The sequence below is a fragment of the Vicia villosa genome, linkage group LG2, assembly GCF_029867415.1.
Source record: "Vicia villosa cultivar HV-30 ecotype Madison, WI linkage group LG2, Vvil1.0, whole genome shotgun sequence".
Classification (NCBI taxonomy): Eukaryota; Viridiplantae; Streptophyta; class Magnoliopsida; order Fabales; family Fabaceae; genus Vicia; species Vicia villosa.
In genome coordinates, this window is record NC_081181.1 from 133,247,804 (window position 1) to 133,262,884 (window position 15,081).

Sequence of the window (15,081 nt, forward strand, 5' to 3'; positions counted from 1 at the left end):
TAGCTAATAATAACTTAATAGAGATGAAAAACAAAATTGGATAGGATAGGATGCCAACTTGAACTACGCAAAAGGACAAAAAAGTGGTGACCAGCTCCTAACCCCACATTCGCCAAACAAAAAGCACAAAGATTCCACTATTCCCGTGTTCTCCTCTCTTTTTCGCTATCACTAAAAAAAAATCTAAATATTATGGCGTTTAATCAGGTCAGTCGATAGCTGTATAAAGATATCAATTTTAATATTATTGTGTTAATTTAATTTAATTGATAATTGTACAAAGTATTATTGTGTTAAACCAACTCGGTTGATAATTGTGTAATAACATCAATTATATTATTGTTGCATTAAACCAACTCAATTACTAATTGTTATGCAAAAATATCACTGATAGTATTGTCGACTTAAAAAGTTCAATTCACGACATCTCATTTATTCAGTGTTTAATTTCAGAAAAAATATAAATTAAATATTTATCAACATAAATTATTGTTATTGTTACGATATTACTTAAAATTACCTTTTTGTTTCTTTTTTCTATCTTTACAACAACACAACACATTTCATTTTCCTAATCTATGCACTGCACACTACACTGAACCTATCTATTATTATTCTTTACACACATACCAAATCCTTCTCGCAAATTGCAATAATCTTTTACAATTTCATTTCCTTTTTTTCCCTTCATGGTTTTATTTTTATTGCATTTCCTAATTTAGCTTCTGATTAGGGCTACACAACCATGTCGCCGGCGCCGGAATATTCCTTTGCCGTCGAATATGACGGACCTCCATTAGGTTACGATCTTCCCCGAGCAGTTCCAATTGCCGTCGACAACATTCCGGTGGCAGCAGTTGTTTCCCAGGTTCCTCTCTCTGAAACTCTCTCTTTACCGGTTGTGCAGCCTTTGTTACCACCGCACCACCACACTGTGAAAGAGCTTAGAGCATTTAGCTCCGAATCTAGGGTTTCGAAAGAAGTTGAATTAGCTTTAGATAGAACTGTTTCTCCCACTTCTGTTATTGCCTTCGATCACCGAGCTTCTCAGAGTAATGTCTGTGAGCTCTCCGGTGAGTTAAGCAGCTCCGGGCCGTTTGATTTCTCCAACGGAAATGGAGTCTCCGGCGAGTTTTCGGATGTTGGTGATTCTTCGAGGTTGCTCGAAGAATCGAGCTCGAGTGAGTTACCGAGTGGAGTTAGTAGAAGCACTAGAACCGGAAGCTCTAGTACTTTGGAGTTTAGTGCTTTGAGGGTTTCCAATGATGATGAGAAAGGGAGTTTTGATTTTAACGAGTTGAACCAACAAGATTGGGGTTCAGCTGAGTCAGTGTTGAGTTTAGAGTATCCATCAACTCGTGTTTCGTCGTTGAAAGCTGAGGATTGTGATGCTAAACGTCTTCCTGCTGTTACTTTCGATGTGGATTCCGATGAGGATGATGATGATGGTTTGCGTGATGAATTTGATGTTGAGGAAACTGTGACTAGACCTGTTAAAAGGGAGCCTCTAACAAAGGGAAAAAAAGGGTCTTGTTATAGATGTTTCAAGGGGAGTAGGTTCACTGATAAGGAGGTTTGTTTGGTTTGTGATGCAAAGTATTGTAGTAATTGTGTGCTTAGAGCAATGGGGTCTATGCCTGAAGGTAGAAAATGTGTTACTTGTATTGGATTTTCTATAGACGAATCCAATAGAGCGAATTTAGGGAAATGCTCTCGGATGCTTAAGCGATTGCTTAGTCAGTTGGAGGTTAGACAGATAATGAAAGCTGAGAAGTTTTGTGAAGTAAATCAACTTCCACCCGAATACATTTGTGTGAATGGGAAGCCGCTTTCTTATGAAGAACTGATTACCTTGCAGAACTGTCCAAATCCTCCAAAGAAGCTTAAGCCAGGAAACTATTGGTATGATAAAGTATCTGGATTTTGGGGGAAGGTATATATTTATTAGTATATATATGATTTCTCTCCATGCATTTGTGATTTGAATGCTGTTTGATTTTTATTTTTAATTATGGATGCTGGTTTTGGTTTGTGATTTCACAGGAAGGACAGAAGCCTTCCAGTATAATTAGTGCTCATCTGAATGTCGGAAGTCCCATTCAGCCAGATGCTAGCAATGGGAACACGCAGGTTTTCGTGAATGGTCGAGAAATAACAAAAGTGGAGCTTCGGATGTTGCAGGTTGAAATTGAATATACACACAAATAATTTTGAAAGACTCTATCTTAATATCTGTGTATATTTTGTTTGTTTTAAAACAAAATTGTTGAAGGAGTCGTGTTTTGGTTGTGCAGTTGGCAGGAGTTCAGTGTGCAGGCAACCCACATTTTTGGGTCAATGAGGATGGTTCCTATCAAGAAGAGGGACAGAAGAATACACGAGGGTATATATGGGGAAAGGTAACTTTTCTATGAAATGTGTTTGTCTCTTATTTTTTTCTAGCCCAATGTTAGTTGCTACTTACTATTTGATTTCACTTGCTAGGCTGGAACCAAGCTTGTATGTGCTTTCCTGTCCCTGCCAGTTCCTTCTAAATCTTCAAATTCTCTTGGAGAACAACACTCCAATTTGGCCAACAGATCAATTCCTGACTACCTCGAGCATGGAATAGTTCAGAAGCTTCTCTTGGTTGGTTGCAGTGGCTCTGGAACCAGCACTATCTTTAAGCAGGTGATTTTTCAATTCAGTAATTGAGCCTGTGAATCAAGTTTCTTTTGGATATTTTTCAAAATATGGTATGTAATGTAAACACGAGTTATCAAATTTGTTGTTCTTAATTTAAAAAACTTAAACCTTTGCAAAAAAAAATTAGAAAACATTAATATGAGAAACCTCTGGGAGTTTTCTAAGCCTAGAGTCATGATATATTGCAGACACAGTAATAGCGTCTGTGTTACAAAAGGTTATGTATATGTTAATCATGTTCCCCTCTAGTCCTATATATAAGAAATAAATTACCAAAATACAAAGACCAAGGAACCACCTTCAGGCCAGTTAATGCTACCTTCAAGGAAACTCTAATTATTTAATTAATACACTGAAAAATAGCTCGGAGAAAAAAAACTAATTTTCTCTTATAAATAGGACCGGAGGGAGTATGATACTCTTCTTTCTCTGGCTGAAATGAAGGTGGTTAAACCACTATGATACTCCCCTTTCTGTCATCTAGTATTTCCTTGTTCAGAGAAAGCAAATTTGGTGTAAAGGACAATTGGACAGCTAACATCATAGTTTGGCATAGTATCTGATTATACATGTGTACTTGACGAATGTTGAAATTAACTTTGAAGGTGGTTAAACCACTATGATACTCCCCTTTCTGTCATCTAGTATTTCCTTGTTCAGAGAAAGCAAATTTGGTGTAAAGGACAATTGGACAGCTAACATCATAGTTTGGCATAGTATCTGATTATACATGTGTACTTGACAAATGTTGAAATAAACTTTTGACTCCCCCCCAAACCTCAAATTGAAACAAAATCACCCAGTCTTGTTAAATAGCAATTATAGTGTAGCGGAATTTGGGACAACTGCCACTGTTCTGCGATATGTTATATAGTACGAAATACTGTCAAATAGTGGCTATAGTGGCACGCTATAATACTAATGTGTAGTGGAATTTTAACAATCCTCTATTTTCTGCTATCCACAATTGACAACACTGAAATCACTATATTTGCAAGTAATAATTGGCGTATTCATAGTATTGCAAATATTTGTGGCAGGCCAAGATTCTTTACAAAAGCATTCCCTTCTCAGAAGATGAGCATGAAAATATATTATTGACCATTCAGACCAATGTTTATACTTACCTGGGCATACTCCTCGAGGGCCGCGAGCGTTTTGAGGATGAAATATTGGCAGATTTAAAGGAGAGACAAACTTCCGTGCTTGATACAGCAGGTAAGATTGTGTTGTCTCTTTCTGAAATATTCTTAATATTATTCTTGTTGTTTTTGACTCTACCAAGCAATTTTCCTTTTAAAACACCATTTATTCACCATCTAGTTGTCAAATGCCAGTCCAAACAGTTTCTTGTATGTTTACATGTTTATAGCATGCTTGTATGTGTATTTAAGGCATCGTCGAATTGCTGTAGTTCATAGTTTTGTATTGACCTCTATCTCTTCATAATTGGCACAATATAAGCAGCTCATTCATAATGCTTAGGGTTTAATAGAATTGCAACTTATCTTATTTCTGACCAGTGTCTACTGTGGACTGTGTTAAAATATGTCATATATTTCAATGAGAATTTCTCTAATCAAAATGAAAATTACCGATATGAAATACTAGTATGTGTATTATTTTGGACAGCGTGATTCATATTTCATAAAGATTAGTCTCTTGTGAAAAATATTGGTATGTTGAAAATATGAGATGCTCTTCAGATCAATTCATTTGTCTTGTGCATTAACTCAGGCTGTATAATCTCAATGTTTATCTCTGATTGTTATAGATTTATTAATCTGTGTCATGTTTAAAATTTATTTCGTAATTAGATATCTTTATCTTAATTAGAGCTTGAAATATTATAAATATTGTACTTCCAAACACTTTAGGTAATATGCAACTGCATGATAGTCAGTAAAATAGTAGGATCTCCCCAAATTTTATTGAATAAGGGATAGACACTTTCTCTATATGAGGCAAGTAGGATTCAAATTTAATGTGTCCATTTACTTCAAGAGATTGACGGTTATGGTTATGATTTAATACAGGAACCAGTCCTAACCCTGGTGACAAGACAATATATTCCATTGGTCCAAGGCTGAAAGCATTCTCTGATTGGTTGCTAAAAACTATGGCATCAGGCAAACTGGACGCCATCTTTCCTGCCGCTACTCGTGAATATGCACCCTTGATTGAGGAATTGTGGAACGATGCTGCCATTAAGGCCACATACAAAAGAAAAGGTGAATTGGAAATGCTGCCTAGTGTTGCCAGTTATTTCTTAGAGCGGGTAAGACACTTTGATTTCTATTGATTCTTATCTGTTTCTTCATCAAATTAATTAGTATCTTTGACATCTTGTGCTGTTAATGGACAATGTATCTAAACATGACAAATTTTGTTCAGGCTGTCAAAATATTAAGGACAGATTATGAGCCCTCGGATTTAGATATCCTCTATGCTGAAGGAGTTACTTCATCAAATGGGTTGGCTTGTGTGGAGTTTTCATTTCCCCAATCAGCTCCCGAGGAAACTGTGGACACTACTGATCAATATGATTCTTTGGCTAGGTAGGTGTAAATATCTTGTGCTTGTTTCAACAACAAATTTGTTTATGCCTGTTGTTATATCTCAGAAATGGGTTGTGGTCCTGATTAACCCAATTGCTGTTGTGATTAATTTTCTTGTAAAATAACACTGGTAAAACTGCCAATAGGATGGGTATGTAAATGAAAGTTTACATCAGGATTATGGTAGAATTGTAGCAAAGAGCTTATGTAGTTGATGAAAATATTTTTCTACCACTATTAAAATGTTTTTGTTGAGCCCTGGTTGTATCTGTCCTCCCTATAAAACATTTAAGAAAACCAATGGATCTTTCTTTGGGTTACATGAATATGGATGTGAAATCCCAAATGTAGTTTTCTAATTTAATGGAATGGCTATCCAAATATTTTTAGAATCAGGTTCAGTATGTAAAAGCTAAACTATGCTTCTCATAAGAAAGATGCATTTCTCAAATGCATATCTAAATAATGTCTGAAGTATCCAATAATGTTACTGATTTTCAGATATGTGAATTTGACTAGGAAGCAAATTTAGGTATTTCATACCATACTGGCCGGTGTTCAGATATATAACTTGTTTCTTTATAATTATTTGGAGTTTAAGAAGATATTGTTTCAATTGCTATTGAGTATTTCTAATGATTAATAACTTTTTGGTTGGTTAGCAGGTATCAACTAATTAGAGTGCATTCAAGGGGGCTAGGAGAAAATTGCAAGTGGATAGAGATGTTTGAGGATGTTGAAATGGTCATCTTCTGTGTTTCCTTGAGTGACTATGATCAGTTTTCTGTCGAAGGAAATGGTCATCTCACTAACAAGATGATATTGAGCATGAAGTTTTTTGAGACCATTGTCACACATCCAACTTTTGAGCAAATGGAATTCTTGTTGATATTGAACAAATTTGACCTTTTTGAGGAGAAAGTCGAACAAGTTCCTTTGACCAAGTGTGATTGGTTCTCTGATTTTCATCCAATAACTAGCCGCAATCGCACCAACAGCAATAGCAACAGCATTAATAGTAATCCGTCTCTTGGTCAGCTGGCTTCCCATTACATAGCGGTTAAGTTTAAAAGGCTTTATTCATCGCTTACTGGACGAAAGTTGTATGTTTCTGTGGTGAAGGGGTTGGAACCAGATAGTGTTGATGCATCCCTTAAATATGCCAAGGAAATTTTGAAGTGGAGTGAAGAGAAACAAAACTTTAACTCAAGTGAGTACTCGATGTATAGCACTGAGGCGAGTTCATTATCTCATTGATTACTAGTTCTGTCATGAGTTAGGAGCCATACTTGTGTATGACATGAATTCTGTCCTTGTACATATATTGCTAACTAGGAGTAACTGGAAATGTAACTTCTACAAGCTATCGACTTGTAAGATGCACTAGGCACGAGTAGGTAAGATTTCATGTGGTTAGGGAATGCTGGTGAGTCAGCCAGCACATACCACAGTTCACGGTGTAATGTTCAAATTCATATTTTTTTACATAGTAAAGTTGTATCTCGATGTTTGAGTTTGTATATCAGTGTTGGCCGGTCCTTATACTTTGGTTGCAAACTGACTTTTGTATGACGTACATATCGTTTGGTGTTTCAGGCTTAAGGCATAAGTTACATGAAAATTATTCAACCACTCCTTTTTGGCGATAGAATGTAGACATGACTGATAGATAGTAAGATCGATGAATGTGAATCAAAAGCGAAGAATTATCACAATACTGAAGAGTGCACCAGATATGAACTATTTAATACATCATAATTCATAGCTATTACCTCCATTAAATGTCTTATTGCAACCTGATAAGTGTTGCCTTATTTAGAGGGAAAAAAGCCTTATATAATGACTTGTGATTCTAGTCTTCATAAAGGTTGGTATCTAGACACGGTGTTAGAATAACTTCAAGTGGGGTTGCTTTTAAATTTGTGAGTCCAGGGCTTTCTGTCATGTCTACAGCTTGATTCAAGGGAGAAGCAACATTGAATGAGTGTAGCAGTCTAGCCAATGTCAAATGTACCACTCTTAAAGCCAATGAGGACCCTGGACATGCTCTCCTTCCAGAACCAAAGGTTACAAGCTCATGGTTCTGACTTCTGATGTCAACATCTTTATGGCTTGTCAAAAACCTCTCAGGCTTGAAATCATGAGGATCGGTCCAAACACGACTGTCTCGGTGGATCTTCCAAGCATTCACCATCAACTGTGTACCAGCAGGAATGTGATAGCCACATGAAAAAGTGCAGTCGTTCATTGCTTCATGCAAGGTGATAATTGGACTTGGTGGATAGAGTCGTAATGTTTCCTTGACAATGGCTTGAAGGTATGATAAGTTCTTTATGTCAGATTCTTCCACCTTCCTGTCCTTCCCAATATGAGTGTTCAACTCATCCTGTGCCTTTTTGAGTTCCATTTGATGATTGAGTAGTAGGGATAGTGCCCATGTTAGAGTCACCATGGTGGTGTCACTTCCTGCTAAAATTAGATTCTGCCAATACATACTCAAAAGTTAATTGCCAAACTGATAAGGTATGCGTCTACGACACTCATAATATAAGTTAATCGCCAAACGAAGGATGTTGTACTGAATCATAATATATAACAAAAAAAAAACACCAGTTTTGGAGAAGTTGAGAGGGAAACATGTCTTAATACATTAAATCCACGGTGAATATTTGGATCAACGGTGACTTTTAACTGAATCAGTATGCGTCTACGACTTTGACAAAAACTACACACGGTGCGTCTACGACACAAAGCTACACTTGAGTTTCAACATGATCACTGACTTTTAACTAAACACAGTGTGCGTGTACGACTTCGACAAAAGCTACACAAATCTACACTTGAGTTTCAACAAAATTACGGTGTCTCTTAATTGAATCACGGGGTAGTGTGCGTCTAAGACTTCAACGAAAGCTACACAAAGCATACTCAATTACTTCAACAAAAACTACACAAAGCTAACACTTGAGTTTCAACAAAATTATGGTGTCAATGTGATTTCAAAAATAACTACATTTAAGTTTCAACAAAATCACAATATAAATAAAAACTACATAAAGCGACACGTGAGTTTTAGCAAAATCACACGTTAACAAAAACTACACAAAACGAGACTTGAGTTTTAGCAAAATCACGTGTCAACAAAATCTAGAGTGTCAACAAAATCACAATATTATCGTGACTTCAACAAAAACGACACAAAGATACATTTGAGTTTCAACAAAATCAAAGTATCGCCGCGATTCACTCAAACCCACACACATCCAATCCAAATCATATTGTCACTTTTGATTTAGTCAAACTCACTTCCAATGCAAACATAAAATATCCATTTTATGGTTAGTGTTGAATGTGATAATTTGAATTGCATGACGGAAATTACTCTTGGCCTTATTATTTATAATCAAGTGATTGTAATTAAGGGGGAAAATAGGGTTGATCTATGGTCTATTAAAGATTTTATTTTTATGGTCTACATATTTTTAAAAACTTATCCTGACTTAAAATTTATTTTAAAGTATATTTCACATTAAAGTTTTTAAATAGTTTTTTTTTAGTATTTTTTTTTATATAGACACCAAGGTTTCCCCATAAAATTGTAGGCATTTTAAAAATGTTCAAGTCTTTTTTATTAAATAGATTATATTTTTTATTAAATAGATTAGATCTTAAATAGAATAAACTATAGACTCTTTAAGCGCTTGTAGATTAGTTTGTTCTATTTTTATCCCTAATTGCAATTAAATCTACACAAAATTCTTTGATTATAGGAATAAAACCAACAAACCTAATAATAAAGATATTTATTCAAGAAACTATAATTTAAATCTAATATATATCTTAACACTCCCTTTTTTTTTCTTTTTTTTTTAGGGTTGGTCATATTATAGTTTAGTGAGAGAATCGATCTAAACCGTAATAAATTATAGTAAAAATTCACTCGAATTGAATCAAACTGTTTTAATCTTTTAAAAGCTGAACCGAACCAAAATTGTTGATTTGGTAAACAGTTTCGTAACTCCAAACCATACTAATTGTTAAAAGACAATTTTTTTCTAAACTGAACAATTTATTAAATAACTCAACTGTTAAATTATTTTTTAATTTTTTACAAAAGAATTTAAAACTTATTTTTAGTATTTTTCATTTTGAATTTCGATTCAATTTCAGTTTGATTTTAGAATTGTTTGTGTATTATAGTTTAATTCACTAATTAAACATGACGATTCAATTATTTTAACTTTAGTTCAGTTCAACTTATAATTTTTTAGAACATTCCTACCTCATTTTTCCTCCAAACTCCCAAAGAGAACTTTAAAGTTTCCTGAATTTTAAGTATCATGCAAATGCTCCTTTTAAAAGGGAAAAGAGAAGATCAAACCAAATCAACCAATATTAAAACCACTGAATTTTCACATATTTCATCCAAACAAAGTTGCAACAATATTGAGTCAAATGTTGTCAAACAAGCAACTTAAGTTTGATGCAATCTGATATCAACCATGGAAAAAAGCTTTAGCTTAAGACATACCAGACAAGTAGCCTTGATGATTGTATCTGAATCATAACCACAAACCTCTGAACCCTGCAAAACATTCAACATAACATCCATGAAATCATGTTCCTCCTTTCCACTCTCACCCAAACCTCTTTTCCTTTTGTGTTCCTCCAACCACCCTTCAGCCAAACTATCCAATTTCCTCGCAGTTCTCTTCATAGCCTTCTCATAACCATTAACATCTAACCACCCCAAAAACGGAATTGCATCAGACAACACAAACACACCAAACAAACACACCCAATCTCTCATCGCTTCCCTATACTTCCCACCTTCACCATAATATACCTTCCCTCCCACCATTTTCAAAGCTATATTATGCGTCAAATCACCAAACCACTCCTTCATATCAACCAAAACTCCTTCTTTTTGACAACCCTTTATTTTCCATAACCTATATAGCTCTCCCACTGCAGCATCTATCACAGACACTCTCGTGTTCTTCAAAAGCTCGAGTCGCTGGTTCGAGAGAAGCTCGAGCGTAGCCAACTTCCTCATCTCACGCCAGTAAGGACCATAAGGAGTGAAACCAAACATAGCATAGTTGTATCCCATGAGCTTCGAGGCTGCAACAAAGGGCCTAGTGGAGAATGTTTTGTCGTGGAGAGTGAAACATTCTTTGGCCATTTCACTGCTACTTAGTACAAGAACATTGTATGAACCAAGTTTGATTGTGAAAATCGGTCCATGCTTGTCAGCCATGGTACCAAGTGTTTTGTGTGTAAGTTTCTTAGCTCCAAAGAGATGCAAATGACCTATAATAGGCCATGCACCATCAGCTTGAGGTGCAGTGCAGTTCTTTGTATGTGGTTTCTTTATGTGATAGATTAAAGCTCCAATTAGGAGAGTAATAATGGTTGAAATGAGAGTGTTGGACATGAACTCATCCATGGCCATTGCGATTTTTGTTTCTTGCGAAATTAAGCTATAGGGTTTTGGTATAAATAAGGAAGTGAACTGTGTCAAAGTTGCACTGTACGGATTGGTAAATTTTGAGGAACGTGGTTTTTGAGAAATGAGTGGATGTAAAAACAGGCTTTCTAAATTTATACGTGTTACACTATTACACCATAAAAATAAAACTCACATTTTATTTTATTTGATGAAACATTATATTAATCAAAAAATTATTTAATATGTTAATGAGATAGATCATAATTAATTTATAAGATCAAATTTTTAAGATGTAAATTTTTTATAATTTTATTGACATACCAAATTATATATATATATATATATATATATATATATATATATATATATATATATATATATATATATATATATATATATATATATATATATATATATATATATATATATATATATATATATATATATATATATATATATATATATATATATATATATAAAGAACAACCTGGTATTATTTCACACTGTGAGATTAAATTTCAAAAGTATCCAATACCATAATAAGTTTTATTTTGTATCTACATGAGATCTAATCAAATCTTATTTTTTATTCATATAGTTTTTTTGTTTTTTAATTTTCATCTGTATTTAATTGTTTGACTTCTTTTTATTTAATTTATTCTTCTTGAATTTATATGTCTTCTCGTTAAAATTATTTAAATTTATGTTGCACTATCGTTTCTTTTATAGATATTACTTCAATTTTTCTTTTATTATTGTCATTTCCAACTTTATCTCATATAGTCATATTATACATGAAACACATCATCTCTATTTTTACTGCATTACGTTATTTTCATATTTTCATATTGATTATTAATTGCACAGTTTAAATTTTACATAAGCAAAATAATAAAAAAAATTAAACACAGGAGACTGATTTTGTAGATCGGAATATAAAAGCTACCTATATTCTTGTTGTTGTTATGTTATATTTTTTTTCCTACTAATACATTATAAAAACTGATACTCAGAGACATTATAAAATAAAAATTAAGTGAAAAATATCCAATTTAATAAATTATATGTGGATAATGATTTGGTCTACAAACTCATTCTAAACTTAAGTACTGCCACAAAATCCTTATCCTTTACTAAGTATGTTTACTACTTATCTTTACTATTTATGTAAAGTCCTGATTGTAATGCTAACCTTTTGTTTTAGAATAAATAAAACGTTTCCCTCGTGTAACAAACAAAATGGAAATTTATAAGTGAAGGGGGATAAGATGAGGAATATGGACAGGTCTGTTTATAAGTGATTTAAAAAATATTTATTAAGTTTTAATCATACTGATATAAAATTATTTAACTTAATTACAATTTTAATCATTTACTTTTAGCTGACTCAATAAACCAATATTCATATTTTAAATTTAAATAATTTTAATTCTTACATTTCACTTAAAATTTATTATATGTTCATTTAAAAATGATTTCTGTTCTGAATCGACTAAAGGCCTAAAAGAGTAAGACTCAATCCATCTTCAATCCACTTCATTTGATTCAAGGTATAAAATTAATTCACACGCTAAGAGTAAGGTACAATCTCCGATCTCTATTTTTTACCACATTCATCTTGAATTTTGAACTGATTTGGACGTTGAAGTACTAATCATGCAGGGTCCACCTTGAGCCGCCATAAAGGAGATCGAAATCGCTGTTCAAGATCATTAGTTTTTAAATTGTATCCATTTTTGATTCCCGAACGAAACAGTGGTGCCGTCCGTGAGAATCGACTTCCGATTCCTACGATTTTCAAGATTTCAAGTCCAATCTCAAATTTACAAATTCGCAACCACCTTAGGTAACCAAATCAAGGACGAATCAACCCCTGATTCACATGATTTCGACAAATTCGCGTCCGCCTTCCAACTCAATGGTTAACAACCTCCTCAAATCTCAGAATTGAGAAGCGCTCTGAAGCGAACGCGGAGATCTATCGTAATCGATTCGACTGATCAGTTTTTTAGCCATGATTCTCTGAAATCTAGATCTTCAATTCTCTCGGAAACTCCGGAGAGTAGCAAAATGAAGGATCTGGGATTCAGATCTAAGGTTGCTGATAAGTGCAAAAATGTACTTATTTTGTATATATGTTTTGTTGCACTTATCGATACTTTTTGTTAATACTATTTGAATAATACACTGTTTTGTGTATAAATACGTATACTTTGTGAATAGATGTATTTTCATATACTTTTATACTTTTTGATAGTTTTCTATTCATTTTGTAGGTATTGAGGCGTATTTGGAGCATGAGCAATAACGTGTCGAAGACACGACTTCAAACGCGCGTTTTTTAGCAACGAAACCAACTCGTCAACGAATAAAGCTCAAAACCAAAGAATAATAAATTACCAATTTGGTTGATATGTTGTCATTGTTATATGGGAAATTGAATAAGCTTTCCAACGCTTCAAACCGGATGCAAATCGGAGTTACGGTTCTCAAGTTACGTCATTTTTACTAAAAGGTGTTTTTTTATGACAGCATTGTGGGCGCGATGCGCGCTGTACAGAACTGAAAATTACATAAATAGACGAAAATCAGATTTTGTAGGTTATGTTTTGGGTATTTTTGAACCCCAACTCATCATAGGTCATTTTTTGGTAGATTTAGCTTGGAAACACCATTGGAGCTTGCAATCGCATGATCGGAGGTTGAATTTCTCATCGATCGAAGTTGACAAACCAAGAAATGTTTGGTTCCTCTTCTTCTCTTCTCTTTGTATTTCCCTTTTGGTGAGTTTTTATATTAATTACTCTAAACACATGGATGTTTGTTACTATTTCTACTAGTTGTATAAAGTTTACTTTACAAATCTTAATCGGTGTTTTTATGATCTTTTTGCTTAATCGCTTCGGATTTATGTTGTTATAGACATATGCTTCGTAAATCTTGATTAGGAGAACACATGATAGCTTTTGATTCTAGACATAGGGTTGGGGTTAACATTCACATAATATCTAAGTTGCATGCCTCTGTGTTGTTCGATCGATTGAGACATCGTCGAAAGAGCAATATGGTTGAAATCTCGTCGGTGTTTCAGAAATGGACATTGATGTGAGGGATATGTGGTGATTCTGACGAGTATTGTAGATTGAGTACGCCGGAGTAATAAATCTAAGTTTGTAAGGAGTAGTTTAGATTCGAACCAGATAAGTTATTTCTTTTCAAAGAACGAGTTCATTTTATGGTTATAGTTACTTTTCAGTTTTTACTTTCAACCCATTTAACCCGAACTCATAACTGCGGAAACTGTTGAACGGCAGTTCAATGCACTAGTCCCTGTGGAGACGATAAATTCCCGGATAAATACTTCCAAAACTTTTGTTGCTTGCCGCTTTACCGCTTCAACAAAATGGCGCCGTTGCCGGGGATTGGTGTTTTTATTGAATTCGCATTGTGATAGTTTATTTGGTTTTGATTTTTGTGAATATCGTATATTTTGTGCCTAGACTCATACTTGTGTATTTGTGTATAGTTATACTTGTTTCGTTTTGTTTGGTAAACTGACTAAACAAGTTGAACTCAAATTAGCTCTTAAAATTACATATCTTCACTTTTCAACTTGTTTAGTCAATTTCACCATTCCGTTGTAAATTGTGTTTTTCTTAATGTTTGAGTATGTGCACATATGTGTTGTTTAAGTTTTGTTGTAAATTTTATTGTTTCGTAACATTTGTTCAAGTGTATGCTTAGGACACTTTCTTTAGGTTACGTTTAGGCGAGAGCGTTGATGTATCATAGAGGAAACTACTACCATGCACAATAAAGGCGTCGAGCTTACGACGTAAAACAAGCGCTTGTTGGGAGGCACCCCAACGGTTTTATTTTTCTGTTTTTCTGTAAATGAGTAATGCAGGTGTTAGTGGAGGTTGCTCGTGGTTTGTGTTTTGCTGCACTGGTTTTTCTTTTTCTGGTGTAGCGCGCGTCGAGCGCAAAGAGGGCGCGTCGCGCGGCCTGGGAGCTGAAGAGCTTGGTTTGGCAGAACTTTGTGCGCGTCGCGCGGTCTTGAGGGTGCATCGCGCGCCTTGTAACTTTTGGCCAATGAATTCTTTTTAATGGTTCACTCGGCTAGCCTTTTTCCCACTTACACCAAGTCTTTATAGTATAGTATTTTATAGTTTTATTTTTTAATTCTTTTGTTGTTGTTTAGACTCAAATTTTGGCCCGATTACTTGGAGTCGCATTTGGTAATTCTCCGATTGTGATAGATTCAACATGCCGGTTGTGCGGTAATGATTGTTCAAATTTGTATGTTGCAAGGTACTCGTTTATCGCTTTCTATAGCATAGCATGTTTATGAGACTTTTCATTAGTACACATTTCATATTACTCATT

General features: G+C 34.3%; 2 protein-coding genes across 3 annotated transcripts; one reads left to right on the forward strand and one right to left on the reverse strand.

Annotated features, from left to right (window-relative positions):
- Positions 1–545: 545 nt before the first annotated feature.
- Positions 546–6,763, forward strand: LOC131652167 (extra-large guanine nucleotide-binding protein 1-like). Of its 2 annotated transcripts, none has more exons than XM_058921955.1 (8): positions 546–1,933; positions 2,044–2,181; positions 2,295–2,399; positions 2,485–2,670; positions 3,726–3,903; positions 4,722–4,963; positions 5,080–5,243; positions 5,906–6,763. In XM_058921955.1, the coding sequence occupies exons 1-8, from the start codon at positions 746–748 to the stop codon at positions 6,498–6,500; spliced, it is 2,796 nt and encodes a 931-aa protein (XP_058777938.1). In that variant the 5' UTR covers positions 546–745; the 3' UTR covers positions 6,501–6,763. The 2 variants fall into 2 exon arrangements, with proteins under 2 accessions (XP_058777938.1, XP_058777939.1); XM_058921956.1 differs by having other exon boundaries at positions 547–1,933; positions 5,909–6,763.
- A 135-nt stretch (positions 6,764–6,898) lies between these two features.
- On the reverse strand, positions 6,899–13,198 carry LOC131650056 (cytochrome P450 CYP82D47-like). Its single transcript, XM_058919798.1, has 3 exons — positions 13,194–13,198; positions 9,775–10,861; positions 6,899–7,725 (listed from the first exon to the last, which is right to left on the reverse strand). The coding sequence occupies exons 1-3, from the start codon at positions 13,196–13,198 to the stop codon at positions 7,096–7,098; spliced, it is 1,722 nt and encodes a 573-aa protein (XP_058775781.1). The 3' UTR covers positions 6,899–7,095.
- Between the last annotated feature and the right edge of the window lie 1,883 nt (positions 13,199–15,081).